The sequence below is a fragment of the Sarcophilus harrisii genome, chromosome 4 (genome assembly GCF_902635505.1).
Source record: "Sarcophilus harrisii chromosome 4, mSarHar1.11, whole genome shotgun sequence".
NCBI lineage: Eukaryota > Metazoa > Chordata > Mammalia > Dasyuromorphia > Dasyuridae > Sarcophilus > Sarcophilus harrisii.
Genome location: NC_045429.1, coordinates 164,478,488 through 164,493,639, shown reverse-complemented (window position 1 = coordinate 164,493,639; position 15,152 = coordinate 164,478,488). Strand labels below are relative to the sequence as shown.

General features: G+C 37.7%; 1 protein-coding gene across 1 annotated transcript; it reads right to left on the bottom strand.

The window, feature by feature from the left end:
* Positions 1–10,555: 10,555 nt before the first annotated feature.
* CCN2 (cellular communication network factor 2) lies at positions 10,556–14,306 on the bottom strand. Its single transcript, XM_003769440.4, has 5 exons — positions 13,873–14,306; positions 13,397–13,619; positions 12,797–13,054; positions 12,388–12,599; positions 10,556–11,955 (listed from the first exon to the last, which is right to left on the bottom strand). The coding sequence occupies exons 1-5, from the start codon at positions 13,936–13,938 to the stop codon at positions 11,659–11,661; spliced, it is 1,056 nt and encodes a 351-aa protein (XP_003769488.1). The 5' UTR covers positions 13,939–14,306; the 3' UTR covers positions 10,556–11,658.
* Between the last annotated feature and the right edge of the window lie 846 nt (positions 14,307–15,152).

Here is a 15,152-nt window from a genome sequence, read left to right as displayed (position 1 = left end):
TCTCATTTAATCCTCCCAACAATCCCAAGAAATAGATGCTGTCTTTATTCCCACTTTATAGATGAGTAAATTGAAGCATGTAGAGGTTATGTGACTTGCTTAGGATCATACAACTAGGTAAGTGATGGAAGCTGGATTCAGTCTCAGGTCTCCACAACTTCAAATCCTATGTTCTATCCACTTAACAGTCTCAGAGGTTTGGCAATAGTGAGGTACATGTGGGTAAATCACTTAGCTATTCAGAGGGTTATTGAAATTGCTTTGCAAAAATAAATGTGGTGAATTATCATAATAATAATTATAACATACATAAATTATAAATGAACCCAAATAAATTATAAATAATATTTTTCTAGACTTGTGATTTCTTGATTTGGGGAAGCCTAGATAAGGAAACCTTCTCTACCAAACAGAGTAGCAACCATTTATACATATACACATGTATGTATGCATGTATATACACACATAAAATACACATAGATATTCATATGTATATACATATTCCCACACAGATGCATACATATATACACACATGCATGCATTCATCCATATCTTTACCGAGTCATACAGCTAGTAAGTGTCTGAGGCTGAATTTGAACTAAAGTCCTCACTCCTGCTTTATCTGCCACCTAGCTACCCCAATTTATATTGTGAGAGAATTTCTGGGTACCATGAGAATTCAAACTGTCCAAGGCTATTCTGTATGTGTCAGAATTTGAACTCAGAGTTTAAATTGTCCAGATTCTAGTGTTATGCCACAGTTCTCAGTTGCTCTAATTATCCTAACCCAATCAGTTTCTCTGCTTCTCAGAGCTCAGTCCTGCAAAACCTCTCCTCCCTCTTTATCAGAATATTTGATAAGGATAAAAGATCTTATGTTTTAGAATATCAGAGTGCCTCTCCCCATCCCAAGCTACCGGAATGTCAGATACCATCTTATCAAGATGCTTCTTCCCCATCTCCAGAGTTCTTCCCCCCATGTATCCTCTCACCCTGTCAGAACCAGATTATCAGAGTCCTGTTCCTGTTTTCAGCATCCTGACTTCACCCCATGTCTACCCCGAGTCTGAGCCATGTGTATATAGACTATTGAAAACTCTCATTGTTTGATGCATTCTTGGAGATGATAGTCTCATTCAGCCCTGGGACCAAACCATGGTTTCATTTGGTGCCAGTAAATCTCTCCCATTAAATAAATTATTAAATACTCTCTAATCTCTACCTTGCCTCCATTTCTCTGGCATAGCTACCCCCGTTTCTACTATGCCACATTGTTTCTTGGTTTAAGGTTATTATATTTGTGAAAAGCTAAAATCCAACTTGCTTATTAACTGTCTACCTATTCAAACCATCATGCTTTTAAAGCATAATTCCTGAGGTTATATTCACTTCTTCACTTTTCATTTAAGTCATTTTGGTTCAGCTTTTCTTATAACCTAGAGCCCTTCTTGTTTTTCTTCACAGTTTCAAATAATTCCCTAATAGTGCTCCCTGATGGGGTTCTAGTGGCAGTCAGAGAGTTGTGGAAATCCCTTTTTGAATGGAGGTGCAGGTCCTTTGTGAAAGAATTCATGAAATACGAAGAATTTTAGGTGGCAAAAATGGAAGTTTATTGTTGGTTGAGAAGCCAGCTTTGCTAGAAAAACTGACTTCTTCAGTGGCAAAGTCCTATTAGGGAAATAACAAAAGATTTTTCACTGAGAAGAGAATGTCTTCACAGCATGCAGGATCCTGGCAGCTATACCAAAGAAGCAAAGCATACTTTTGGACATTCTGCAAAGAAAGGAGTGAGCAGAAACTTATTTTATGAACAGATCTTGCAAGGGGGGGGAGGGAAGGAAGGAGGGAGTGGAGAGAGGTGGGTGGGTGCAGTTTGAGCTGATCAGACCAGCATCTCCCAATTGAAATTACTTTGAAGGCTTCCTCAGACTGAATTGAATGGAGATCCAGCAATCAATGGGGGCGATTTGTCTTAGAAATGGTCCAGCCAGGAGGATATGTTCTCATAGACTCTCTGGAGTCTGGGGGGGTGGTGGTCAGGAATCAAAGGGGACAGAATTTCAGTGTGTCAATTTTATAGATCAAAAGGGAACACAGTTTCACACCCCTGTCACAAAAAGAATAAAAATGCTATGTTGTGAAGCACACTCAGTTCCCCACAGTCCTTTCTCTGAGTGTAGATAGCTCTCTTCATCACAAGACCATTGGAACTTGTCTGAATAATTTTATTGTTGAAGAGAGTCGCATCCATCAGAATTGGTCATCATATAATCTCCTTGATGCCGTGTTCAATGATCTCCCGATTCTGCTCATTTCACTTAGTATCAGTTCATGTAAATCTCTCCAGGTTTCTCTGAAATCATTGTGCTTTTTGTTTCTTACAGAACAATAATATTCCATAACATTCATATACCATAACATATTTAGCCTTTCTCCAACTGATGGGCATCCACTCAGTTTCTAGTTTCTTGCCACTACAAAAAAGGCTGCCACAAACATTTTTGTACATGTGGGTCCTTTTTTTTCTTTAAGATCTCTTTGGGATATAAGCCCAGTAGAAACACTGCTGGATCAAAGGTTATGCACAGTTTGGTAACTCTTTGGGCATAATTTCAAAATGCTCCCTAGAATGGTTGAATTCATTCACAATTGGTGGGAAGCATTTCCAATCCCCAGTTTTTCAGTGTCCCCTTCTGTATTCAATTCTGTTTCCTTTGGGAGGCTATAGAAAGTAGAGAATAAAGGTGGAGCTGAATAAGAGAACAAATTCATTTATAGAGAAATGAAGAGAAAAATATAGAGAAATGAAGAAATGGACTTGTCATTTGAAAAGAAACTACTTTGGATTTTCTCTTTTATTTAAGCTTTATTCTGCTTTTTATTTACAAAGGCTAATTGTGCCAATCTTTTTTCTCTTTGGAGAGAGATTGAACTGCACGTGATGAGAAATTTTTGTTGTTGTTTAATCATTTCCCTTCTGTCTGACTCTTGTGATTCCATTTGGGGTTTTCTTGTCAGAGATTCTAGAGTGATCTGCCATTTCCCTCTTTAGTTCATTTTACAGATAAGGAAACTGAGACAGAGTTAAATGACTTGCCTAGGGTAACAAAATATTGCATGTCTGAAACAAGACTTGAATTAAGGAAGAGTGCTTTCTCTACTGTGCCATCTAGCTGCTCATTATGATGCACATTAAGACAATGATTCATATAAGAAACTCTATTACAAAAAGGAGCAGCCGTCCCCTAAGTATCTAAAATCCAGATCCCTTTTCTAAATCTTCTCACTGCTCAGGATTTACAGATTGTTTTTCATTTCTTCAATCTCAACCCAGCACACCAGCATGCACAGTGCAGGATTAAAATTTTAATTTAAAAAAGAGGGACAATGTCAGACTTGAGGAGATAAGAATAAGATGCTTTTCAAGTGAGGAATTATATACAGAAACTGCTATGTAGTAGTATGATAGATAGAACATTAAACTTATAATAGGAAGGATCTCAATTCAAATCCAGGGGAATTTATTTAACTTCTCTCATCCTCAATTAACTCATCTGTAAAATACAGCAACAAAGTGGTCAGTGGCTAGAGTAGTAGGCCTAGCATTAGGCAGCCTCTTCCTAAGTTCAAAGCTGGTCTCATATATATATATATATATATATATATATATATATATATATATATATATGTTGGCTCTGTAACTTGCCTTGGTTTCCTTATCTGTAAAACGAATTGGAGAAGGAAACTATTCTAATGTCTTTGCCCAAAAAATCCCAAATGGGATAATGAAAAACTGATATGACTGAAAAACAACTAAAAAAATGGGAAAAATAACCTAACTCCAAGGGTTGTTGTGATGATCTGGTAAGGTAATAGATTTTTAAACTCTGTAAACTATCCAGTGCCATAAAAACATTAGTTATTATTACATAGACCTGTTAGCATATTCCATCTTCACAAATATGTCTATAGTTGTAAATGTGTCTATTGTTTTAATTACTAAAGAGCTTCCTTAATGCCCCTACTTTGGCAGGGAATAAAAGCAAATGGCCTAGCTAGAGTGCATTCGGCCTGGTTTCCTTTTTGAAAATCAGTCTCTGGAGATATTTGAAACTTTTGCACATTCTGAGTTAAACCACTGTATTAAGTTAAATGGTTTATTTTTTTTTTTCCTATGTGAGTATAGATCATTAAATGCAACTCCTTTCTTCTCTTCTCCTATTCCCACCCCAGGTTCACTAACTAGTTTCTCTGAGTCTTTTGTTAGTTAAAGGAAATTTGGATAAATTCCATCTGGAGAGGAGTAATTTCTACTTCGTATAAAGTTAAAAGTGATATTCTCCATTTCTTTAGGTAGTTCTCATACATTGGAACACAGAGGTGCCAGTCATAAATGTGCTGGTAGCCCTCATTAATGAACAGGGGATTTCTAACACACATTTGGAACATTAAATGAAACACAGTCCTCTGGAGCACATCAAGAATTCTTGTTGTACTGTGTAATTGAGAAGTGTTTACCAGGACCTGTTAAATGTATGTCTTATGTAGCTGTTATCCATTAGGCTAATCTGGGGATGATTTTAAATGAATAAATGTGTTTGTACTCAAGGAAAAAAATAAACTCTATTGCAACATTCTCATTCAGCAGAACATAGGAGGAAAAAAATTTAAAAAGGCAAGATTTAAAATAGTGATTCCCATAAAGGTCCACTGATATTTAATGGATTTCTGTCATTACTATGAAAAAGAGTTAAGGTAAAGGAAATGGTGGTGATTTTCAGATAAAGTTGGGATCTTCCATTCTCTTGGTCTTTCAAATTATCTTTTTTTTTTTTTTTTTTGCTGAGGCAATTGGGATTAAGTGACTTGCCCAAGTCACACAGCTAGAAAGTATTAAGTGTCTGAGGCCAAATTTAAACTCAGGTCCTCCTGACTTAAAGGGCTGGAACTCTATTCACTGAGCTATGTAGCGGCCCCTTCCAAGTTACCTTTATCTCAATCAGTCAGTTAACTAAACTAGCTAAGCATGTACCTGGTACTGTTCTGAGCAATAGAGATACAAAGACTGAAATGTAATATAACAGTTCCTGCTTTCAAGAAGTTTTCGTTTTCTTGGGGGAAAAACAAAACAGATTTGGGGTCAGGAATTGAACCTATAATTTCATTGTAAATTGGTACCTAATTCTGGATTTTAGAGTTTCATAGAGCACTGAAAGAATGATTTTCCTGGGGGGTCACAGAGCCAGTGAGTATCAGAGGAGGTACTTGGATCTAGGTCTTCCTGGCCTTTGACAATTCTAGGACATATACTATGTTGCCTCTCATATAAAACACATAAAATTAAATATTTGAAAATATATAAAAAGAAAATACAAAATACTTTAAAAGGGAAAACACTAGTAACTGGATAGCACAGGGATAGGAAAGTAGGAAAGATCTCACATAGGAGCTGGTGTTTGAGATGAGAGTTGAAGGAAAATAGGAATTTTTAAAAGAGAGGATGACAAGGTGTACATGTACAAATGATGGGGCAGCCTGTGCAAAATGATTATTTCTCTCTTGTAGTTAATAACTGATTATTGAATAAGGATCAAATTTTCCTCCTTTTCCTTTCTCATCCAGAAATCCCATCCAATGGGAAAAAGCATGGGCAAAGACTTACCCAGACAGTAAAGAAGTTCTAAGTTTAGGTGAATGGGTAGATTCCTGCTTATTGTTTTTAACAGATCTAGGGAGCTTGTGTCAGATAGACAATATGGGAATTGATGTCTCTTTGATCACGATTTGGATGCTCAATGCTATATACATAAAAACCTGCAACGTAATTAAACCAACCTCTCATTATAATACTCATTCACTTGTTGTCAACCAAGCAGGGTTAATTGACACCCTTAGAAATTCCTATTCTTTCAAGAGCATAAAAATTATAAGCCTACTGCCATTATTTGTCTTTAAAATTTGTGTCATTAACCTTTTTATTAATAAAATATTAGCATTATTAATAGAATGAGTAATTAAGAGATAAATGCAACATTGTATATGAGGAAGAGAAAGTACAAAATTTTGGTAATTTTTCAAAATAATAAAATTTTAATTATATTATTTTAATTTTGTTATAATTTTTTAATCATCAAAAACATTTATCAAGTCCCTGCCTAAATAAGGTGGTATTCTGGATTTGGTAGGAAGAGTTTTCAGGAGGAAGAAGCTGAAACTCAAATGGGAAATGGCTTTTCTAAGATCACAGGGTTAGTGTTAATGTTAGACTTAAGTTTAGAATTCAGATCTCCTAGACTTCCCTATATTACTCTCTCCAGTCCTAGTTCTAAATGAAATATGTATAGCTTGGCAGTCAAGAGTAAAATCTTTAATATAGTTTGATCCAAAATTATGCACTATAGAAATATTCTTAAATATTTATTTAAGGTAATAGGTGATTTATATATTTTTATAAAACATATTTATATTAATGTTTTGCATGATCTGGAGATAAAATTCTAGTTGTTGAAGAAGAAACTATGGTTCATTACTCATTTGGAACCATATAATTTACACTTCTAATGTAGAGAATAAAGTTTTTCATTGGTTTCAATTCTGCAATTCAAATTGGGTCCTAAATTCTAATTTTCACAATTTCCTTTTCTTTTTCTTACATTATATAGAGGTTTGTTTGTTTGTTTTTTTGATCAACAATTTCATTACATTCTAGTTGATTCTCTGAGGCAAAGGCAGAAGGGAAGTTGCTGTAAATTTATTAAGGGAAACTCCAGTTTTATTTAGGGAAAGGAACAAGGGAGGAGGAAGGTCCAGTACTAAAATTCCCTGTGGGTTGTGCCTGTCTCTAGGCATCTTCCTGATAAAGTGAGAGGCCTAAGGGCTATGTCATCTGTCTATATATGATAAACTCGAATGTTACCTAACACCCAAGCAAACAGAAAGTTAAAATAACCAAAATTTCTTCTAAATACTCTGTGATCTATTTTTAGAAGAAAGTGACAAATGATAAGCTAATGTTATATTATATCAAGGAATTTGTTAAGCAGATAACTTCTTGGGTATGCCAATATAGATTTAGTCAGTCAGGAAATAAGCATTTATTAAATGCTCACAATACATCAGATACTATATCAAGCTCTGGAGAAACAAAGAAAGACAAAAAAAAAAAAAGGCCCTACTCTTAAAAAGCATACAATCTACTTTGGCCCAATATCCTACATGAGTGTAGTATTGTTTGATAAAATATATATTTATTTTATATCTATCTATCTATCTGTTTATCTATCTATCTATCTATCTAAAGAGAATTCTTCTTCACAGCAAGATGAAATTATGCATTTGATTTATCCCTTCTACAGAGTAGGGGGTTTAGAGCTGTGGTAGCCCTATGATCTGAAAAGTCTGTGTAAAATTTTTTGGCTCTCCCTTCATATAAGAGAAATCTGAATTATTAAAAGAGAAGTTATATTGATATTCTACAACAATATAATACATTTAATACATTTCTGAATTCCTAAACTCTTTTTGTGTTATCTGTTGGCCTTTGAGCATTGTCTGATGCTTCCACAAAACTCCCCCCAAATTCCCATTTAATTCTTAAAGCTGACCTGTAATGTATCAAAACCTTGATGGGAAAAATCATGATATAGAAGGGATAATTGTAGCTTTAGGGTTAATCATATTAGAGGGACAGGGACAACACCAATGATTTCTTTTACATATGAAATTCCAGAAATGAGAAAACTCTTTTCATTGAAGGAATAATACTTTTTTGGCAACTTAGAATCCTAGAGCTCTAAGTCAGTTAGTTGACTTGTTGATCACACAGCCAGTAAATGTTACAGGTGGAACTTGAACCTGGGTCTTAACAATATTGAAGCAAACTCTATTATATCACACTGCCTTGCAGGCATAGTTAATATCACACTAAATTCTTTGAAAGTTAGTAACTCATGACTTTCATATGGAGTAAATAAGAAACTAGAATATTTGGCTACTAGAAATTTTGATACTAAACCAATGCAATTAGATGTGCACATTTGAACTATTTTCCTCATTCCCAGACTCAGTGCTCTACCCACTGTCCCTGTGGAAAGAAAGAGAGGTAATTGAATGAGAGGGAAGAAGATACTCTTGTCAAGGCCTGGTGGGAAAGATCCACAGAGACAGATAGCAGTTTGGAATGGTGGATTACCAAGAACAGGGAATGAAATGAGACTTCCTCTCTAATTCCATACTTGTAAAACATGAATTTCTAGTAAAATATATTTAAATCATTTGACCTAATAACACATTTGAATTATTTGGGCCGGGATAGCTTTGTATCACTTTTAAGGCTAAATATTGAATTTGTGATTGTACTGATATAGGGAATGTGTGGATATGCAGTTCCCTCCATGGATACAGATGGGCAACTTCTCTGCCACTTCCAGTTTTAAGAGAGTTGTCTAGAACACAAAGGCTAAGTAATTACTCGAGGGTCCCATAACTAATACATGTCAGAGATGGTCATGAAAGCTTGGGTTTTTCTGAATCCAAAGCCAACTTTCTATTCAGTATGCCGACCTGTCTCTTAAAGAAATCTATATCTTTTAATCAAATCCATACTATAAAATAGTTGCCATTCATTTCATCTTAGAGGTAGAAACAGTTTCTCATAGGAAATATAATATATATATCTCAAATTCTTGACAACCCTTGGAAGCAAGTTTAAGGAACCCATATGCTTTTAAGGTCATAGTATCTTAAGATATCAAGTTGGGAGGGATTTTAGAAGTGATCTAGTCCAACCCTATGATTTTACAGATGAAAAAATAAAGCAGCACTTCAAATTCTAATTGAATCCTTTTGCTAAGAAAGTACTCTAATAATGCAAATGTCTTCTGATTGGTACATAAGAACATGAAGAAGCAAGCATGAAAACAGATAAAGTATGGCAATGAAAAGAGGGAATGAACTTGGAGTCATTGGTTCTGAGTTCAAATTCTGATTCTGCTACATTACCTGTTGATTTTGGGCAAATCAGGTTAGGCAAATCTAAGGATCTTAGTTACCTCATCTGTAAAATGAAGTGTTGAATTCAAAGACCTCTAATGTCATTTTCAATTCTATAGCTATGTTCCCAAATAGCAGAATTACTTTAAATGGAATTTTTTTAATCCGATAAACAGAATTTTTTGTTTGTAAAACATCAGAACACTTTAGGAGTATTTAGGAGAAGGGATAGAATTTCTGTCATTGTTCTGTTTAATCATTGCTTTTACATTCTTGGATTTCATAACATTAAAAATGCAAATAGTAAAAAAAGCTACAATGCAGAATCTCAATAGTCATTTAGAAGGGTAGTCAAGACCAAAGTAACAGAGCCCTCTATTAGAACTACCAATTTGTCTGCATTAGAAAATAATTAACCCAGAACTAAGAATTAATCGAAGAGATACAAAATAAAAACAGCACAGTTTCTGTCTTTAAGGAGTTTGCTTCCTTTGGTGGTGCTGCCATCCACGTGTGTGGGTGTGTCTGAAAAGTCCAATGTTTTGACCAACCATCCATTCCACATTTTGAACATGTGTTGGCTTCTCTTTTTGGTTTGCGGCACAGATACTATTTGCAGAGCTAGTCTGTTTTCCTATGTGACTTGGTCTCTTAAAATGAGTCACAGCATCTCTGTCTCATGCCCGGTCTGTCTGACTGCTGTTGTTCCCTAGTATTCCATAATTAGGTTGCATTGTGGGATATTGGGCTCCCACGAGTTTCTCTGGAATCCCTGAATCCCTTTCCTACTAGTGATTACAATAATTCAGCTCACAATTGAGTGGAGTATCTGCTCTTTAAATCTTATCTTCCACTTAGCCTCATCAATCTCACTTATGAACTTTATTTCAAATGAAATGGCAAAATAGGATCATTGACAATGAGGCTCTGGATTAACAGTCAATTCAAATAAAAATTTAAGTGAAAGTCCTCCATAGTTAAAATAGAATTCTCTTTCTGAATTAGCAATCATGGATGACTGTTATTCTTAAATTAGTTTTGATTTATAATGTATTGATGTCTAATGAGTTTTAATGCTCATTAAAATGGCCCCCAAAAGTATATTTCATAGACTCATACATTTAGAACTGGAAGGAACCTTAAAGCCTATATAGTTCAACTGGTTTATTTCACAAATGAAAAAACTGAGGCTAAGAGGCTTACCAGGATTACATAGTAAGTGTCAGAGAGAGGATTTGAACCTGGGTCTTCCTGGATCCAAGTCCAACTCTCTTTTTATTACATTGCATTGCCTATTTCAGTTTCATGGCACACTCAGTCATTTTGATAATTTTTTTTCTTCTAAAATTTAAATAACTTGAAAAGATTCTAATTAGATTTGAGTCAGAACATTACTTCTGACTCACATTGCAGTTTAGACTCTATTTTCACTGGTGTACTACTGTAAAAGTATCTTCCTGAAAGAAGTATTGAGATATAACCTGAAATTAAATCCTTGGAAATCATTTCCACTAAAAGATGCTTCTTGGAGGAAAAACTATAAAGGAATAAATGAGCAACAGAGTCATTTGTACAAAAAATATAATACTTTATTTCCAACTAGAAAGGTGCAAACATGTAACTTTTGGTCACACTTCTCAACAAATAACAAACTGTTCAAAAACAGTCTTGGTCAAAGTCAGAAACAAATGCTCCTGGGTGGAAAGAATGATCAGTTATCAAAGAGCCACTTATTTTACTGAAGGTGATCTGTTCATTAAAAGTGAGGTCACTGCTTTCCAATGTACAAGCCATGCTTTACAATGATGACATCTTTGCCTTACCTTTAGCAAACAGTCTTGACCACTGGTCACTCTAACTGAGCAGAATTTCCATTGAGTATCTATTTCATGCTTTGAATGCTTTGTCAAACAAGCCTTGCATCCTACTTATGGTGTTCAGAAATGGAGGCTAACATTGAACATATCCAAGCATTAACAACAAAAAAGGGCACAAACAACTTTAAATTAATTTATATAACTGTACAAATATATATATACACAATATTTACAATATTAATAAAAAATCTGGCTTGTTACAGGCAAATTAATTTGCCACAAGCTGTCCAGTCTAATTGACATGATTCTGACTCTTTTTGAGCATGGTCATTTGAATCAAAATGTCATAGCTGAAATGCTGTTTGTTCTAGTGGAACAGAACAGCTTGATAGCTCCCTGCCAGCCAAGAAGGTACATCTCAGCTGTCATTGGAGCTAAGGGCAGGTCAGTGAGACTGCTAAAGGTCTCCTTCTCAATTGCATTACCAGGTGGAACACAGCATTACCACTTTAAGTTAACAGCTACTTGGTAGTGCAAACCTTTCCACGAGTGCTCTCTATTGACCCCCAAGCACTAACCTAATACAAGTTCTGAGGTTGTGCTGTGCTGTGGTTCCACCGTCAAGTCTTTCTTCTCCAAACCAATGTCTGGGGTCAGCAGTAGCTCATTTCTGTCTGAATGCCACATGGAGCAATGGGTTGAATTTTGTGGGATTTTTTTTCTTAAATAAAACAGATTTAAATAACTTGTGCTACTGAAATCGTTTACAAAAAATGAGATGCGAATCTTTTCAAGTTGACAGTCTAATTAGTCTCTTTTTCTTTCTTTCTGTCTCTTTCTCTCTCTGGCTTTATGCCATGTCTCCATACATTTTCCTGTAGTACAGAGACTCAAAGATGTCATTGTCTCCAGGGCAGTTGTAATGGCATGCACAGGTCTTGATGAACATCATCTTCTTCTTCATGACTTCACCATCAGGGCACTTGAACTCAACAGGGAGGGTGGCAGTTCTGTGGGGAGTGCAGCATCTACCATCTGTGCAAACCCCACAGAACTTAGCCCGGTAGGTCTTCACACTGGTGCATCCAGAAAGCTCAAACTTGACAGGCTTAGAGATTCTGGGGGTTCGGATACACTTTTTACCTTTCTAAAGAGAGACAAAGATTAAAAAAAATCAACAGGTTGGTACAGACAGTAGTTTTGAACAGTTTCCTATGTCCTATTCTCTGGGTTTGTCAATGTTTGCTATGAGAAGAGGAAATTTATGCTCAGCCAGTCAATTTTTCCATATTCAATATTTCCTGTATTAGGTTGACTTGGATTTATAGTTCTCTCTGTGAGTATTTAATAGTGAAAGATACTGGCTATAAAATTGAGACCTATTATGAAACATTTGGTTTTAGCAACCCAGTCCACTTAAATATTTTAGAAAGGGTTGGGGAAATGAATAGGAGAACCCTCTCTGATGATGACCAGTATCAATGATCATCAATGGAGGTTAACCTATGATGTGTGTGTGTGTGTGTGTGTGTGTGTGTGTGTGTGTGTGTTTGTAGAAAGAATGGGGAGGAAGTTTTACCTTGATATTCTCTTCTAGGGCAACTTCACAAGGTCTGACCATACACAGACGACTTTGCTTTTCCAGTCTGCAGAAAGCATTGTCATTGGTGACTCTGGTAGAGATGCCCATCCCACATGTTTTTGAACAGGCACTCCATTCTGTGGTCTGGACCAGGCAGTTGGCACGAATCATAGTTGGGTCGGGGCCATAAGTGTCTTCCAGTCGGAAAGCTGTGAAAGCATACAAACAGAAGGTTAGGCACTAGGGGATAAAGAACCACCTTCCTTTCCCCTTCCCCACTCCAAGTTTAAGACAAGCAGCTTTTGGAGAATTTTTTTTTCTTTTTTTATGAGGGTTGTATATATAGGAAAGAGATCAAAAGACATCAGATCGTAGACATGAATTTCTTGGAAAACAGCCAACTCACCAGCTAGGGCAGGTCCAACTGCAGTCCGGTCTTTGTCCTTGGGTTCCTCACACACCCACTCCTCGCAGCATTTACCAGGAAGTTTCACCCTTCGCGGGAAGGGGCAGTCTGGGCTAGGCAGACGGACGTCCATACTGCAGAGGGGCACGCAGCCCACCGCACCATCCAGGCACGTGCACTGGTATTTGCAACTGCTCTGAAAGGACTCTCCACTTCTATACACCATCCCTCCAAAAACACACGGGGCACCGTCTTTTGCTGCAAGGAAAGGAGGGAACAAAAAAAATTAGGCTTGAGTACTCTAAAGAAACACACACACACAAAAATAGAGAATTGGTTATCAATTCTGTATCAGTGGGTAATGTTAGTCTTTAACCCTCTGTGCAAGAAAAATCACATACCCAATTAAGGAAAACGTTGTGGGTGGGGAGTGGTAATGTAAGTTTTAGGCTTTTTTTTATTTCTGATGCCAGAGGTAAATCTAGAATCTTTTGCCTCCAAAAGCACATTTTGGACATGCCAGTTCTCAATCCTAGGAAGGGGAGTAATACAGCTCTTGGAACAGGACAATTTAGGGAGAGGATGACAACTGGTTCTTACCGGTGCACACTCCAATTTTGCGGTGGACTGGAGAGCCGAAGTCACAGAAAAGGCCTTTATGGGGGTCACAGGGGTCTCGCTCGGTGCACAGCTCTCCCAATTGCTTGGCACACACTCTACAGCAGCCGCAGCCGTCTGGCACCAGGCTTACGCCGGCTGGGCACTCGGGTGGCGGTCCTGTCCCACACTGACACTGCCCGCTGCAGTCCTGGCCAGCTATCTCCTAAGTAAGGGGAGGAAGGAAAAGAGGAGAAAACTCAAGTTAGTAGAAGCCCGGGACAGGGAGAAAGCCGCGCACACCCTCTTCACTTCCCAGTTCCCTCCCCTTAAGCTCCAGAGCCAAAGCTTTCCCAGAGTCCCTGCTCAGCCCAGAGCTCGCTGGTTCTCTCAGGAATGCTCCCTTGTCCAGCTACCTCCAACCGTAGGGACTCGGTAGGTCGGCGAGAGCGCGAAGGGGAAAGGGTCTCTCCACTTACCCGGTTGCAGAAGGTGAGCAGGAACACGAAGGCGAAGCTCAACGGTCCCATTTTCCCTGCGGACATCTTCAAGAGCTGCTCTCTGAGAATAGTGAAAGTCAGTGGGCAACTGGATCGGCGATGTCTCGGGTATGGGGAGAGGCAAGCAGCGAGCAAGCAAGCAAGCGGAGAATGCCGCTGGCTTGTCTGTCTGTCCTCAGGTCTAAAGTGCGAGTCTGATCGAGAGGATCTGGTTTGTAGGTGAGTGGCCGAGGAAGTCAGTTGGAGTAGATAGGTTTCTCCTTCTTCCGTTAGTTTGTTCCCGTCTGTCTGGGAAGACTGCTGACGGACAAACAGTCTGGCTGTCGGACTGGCTCTTTGCTCTGGAGGCAGTAGCCTGTGGTTAAAGTTGCCTTGCTTTGCTCCCTCTCAGCTGCTAGGCAGGGTTGTTTTGTGAGTCTCAGAGAGCCTGCCTCGTTCCTTTTATACGCTCTAGGCAGCAGGCGCTCGCCAATGGGATGAATGGAGTCCTACACAAACAAGGACATTCCGCACATTCCTCCCCACCTTCCTGCCTCATCAACTCGCACCGGATTGAGCCTGACCCCTTGACACTCAGCATTCCTCCTGTCTGAAAAAGCTGGCACACTCCAGCCCACAAAAAAGGCACAGTATTTCCACCACCAAGGAGGATTTTTTTCCTCCAAAGCCCCCTCCCCTTTCCTCTGCCCCTGATTTATATCATTTTGAAATAGTCTATTTTTTAAACTTATTTATTTTTGATATAACACACCTTTATTTTGAATTGCTACGTCTATCCTCCTTCCCTCTTCCTTGCCACCCCCAAATCCTTTTAGTAGATAGGTTGTTAGAAGATCCAGTTCTAAGTCAGTTGAAAAGGATTCATTTTATTATTATTATTTGACGTTGATTTGGGGTTTAGTGATAGACAGGATGCACTTGACACACCTCAGGGAGCAAAGGGAAGAGTTGTTTTTCACTTGGATGAATTCAAAAGAAACCTGCCTGCATTTTTTCTTTCTGGGCCCTGCAACTTCTCTGTTGGAAATCTTCAAGCTTGATAGTTCAGTTATCAGGAGGGAAAAAAATGTCACAACTGATTGATGGACACATGAAATGAACAAAGCTAGAAATTCCCAGACAGCAGAACATAGTCTGAATCCCATTTTGAGTTTCAGTACTATAATTTTATTTTCTATTAAAAAGCACTATCATTTATGTCTTTTGGGGGGGAGCTTTAATGTAGCATAATAAACAGGCCTTTGTCATTTTTCACAAAA

Excerpts from the sequence above, each read along its gene's own strand:
- CCN2 (XM_003769440.4), bottom strand. The coding sequence starts at position 13,938 with ATGTCCGCAGGGAAAATGGGACCGTTGAGCTTCGCCTTCGTGTTCCTG. Across the intron at positions 13,620-13,872 it reads TGCTCACCTTCTGCAACCGG|GAGATAGCTGGCCAGGACTG; the intron begins GTAAGTGGAGAG and ends CCCCTTACTTAG. Across the intron at positions 11,956-12,387 it reads CCCTAGAAGAGAATATCAAG|AAAGGTAAAAAGTGTATCCG; the intron begins GTAAAACTTCCT and ends GTCTCTCTTTAG.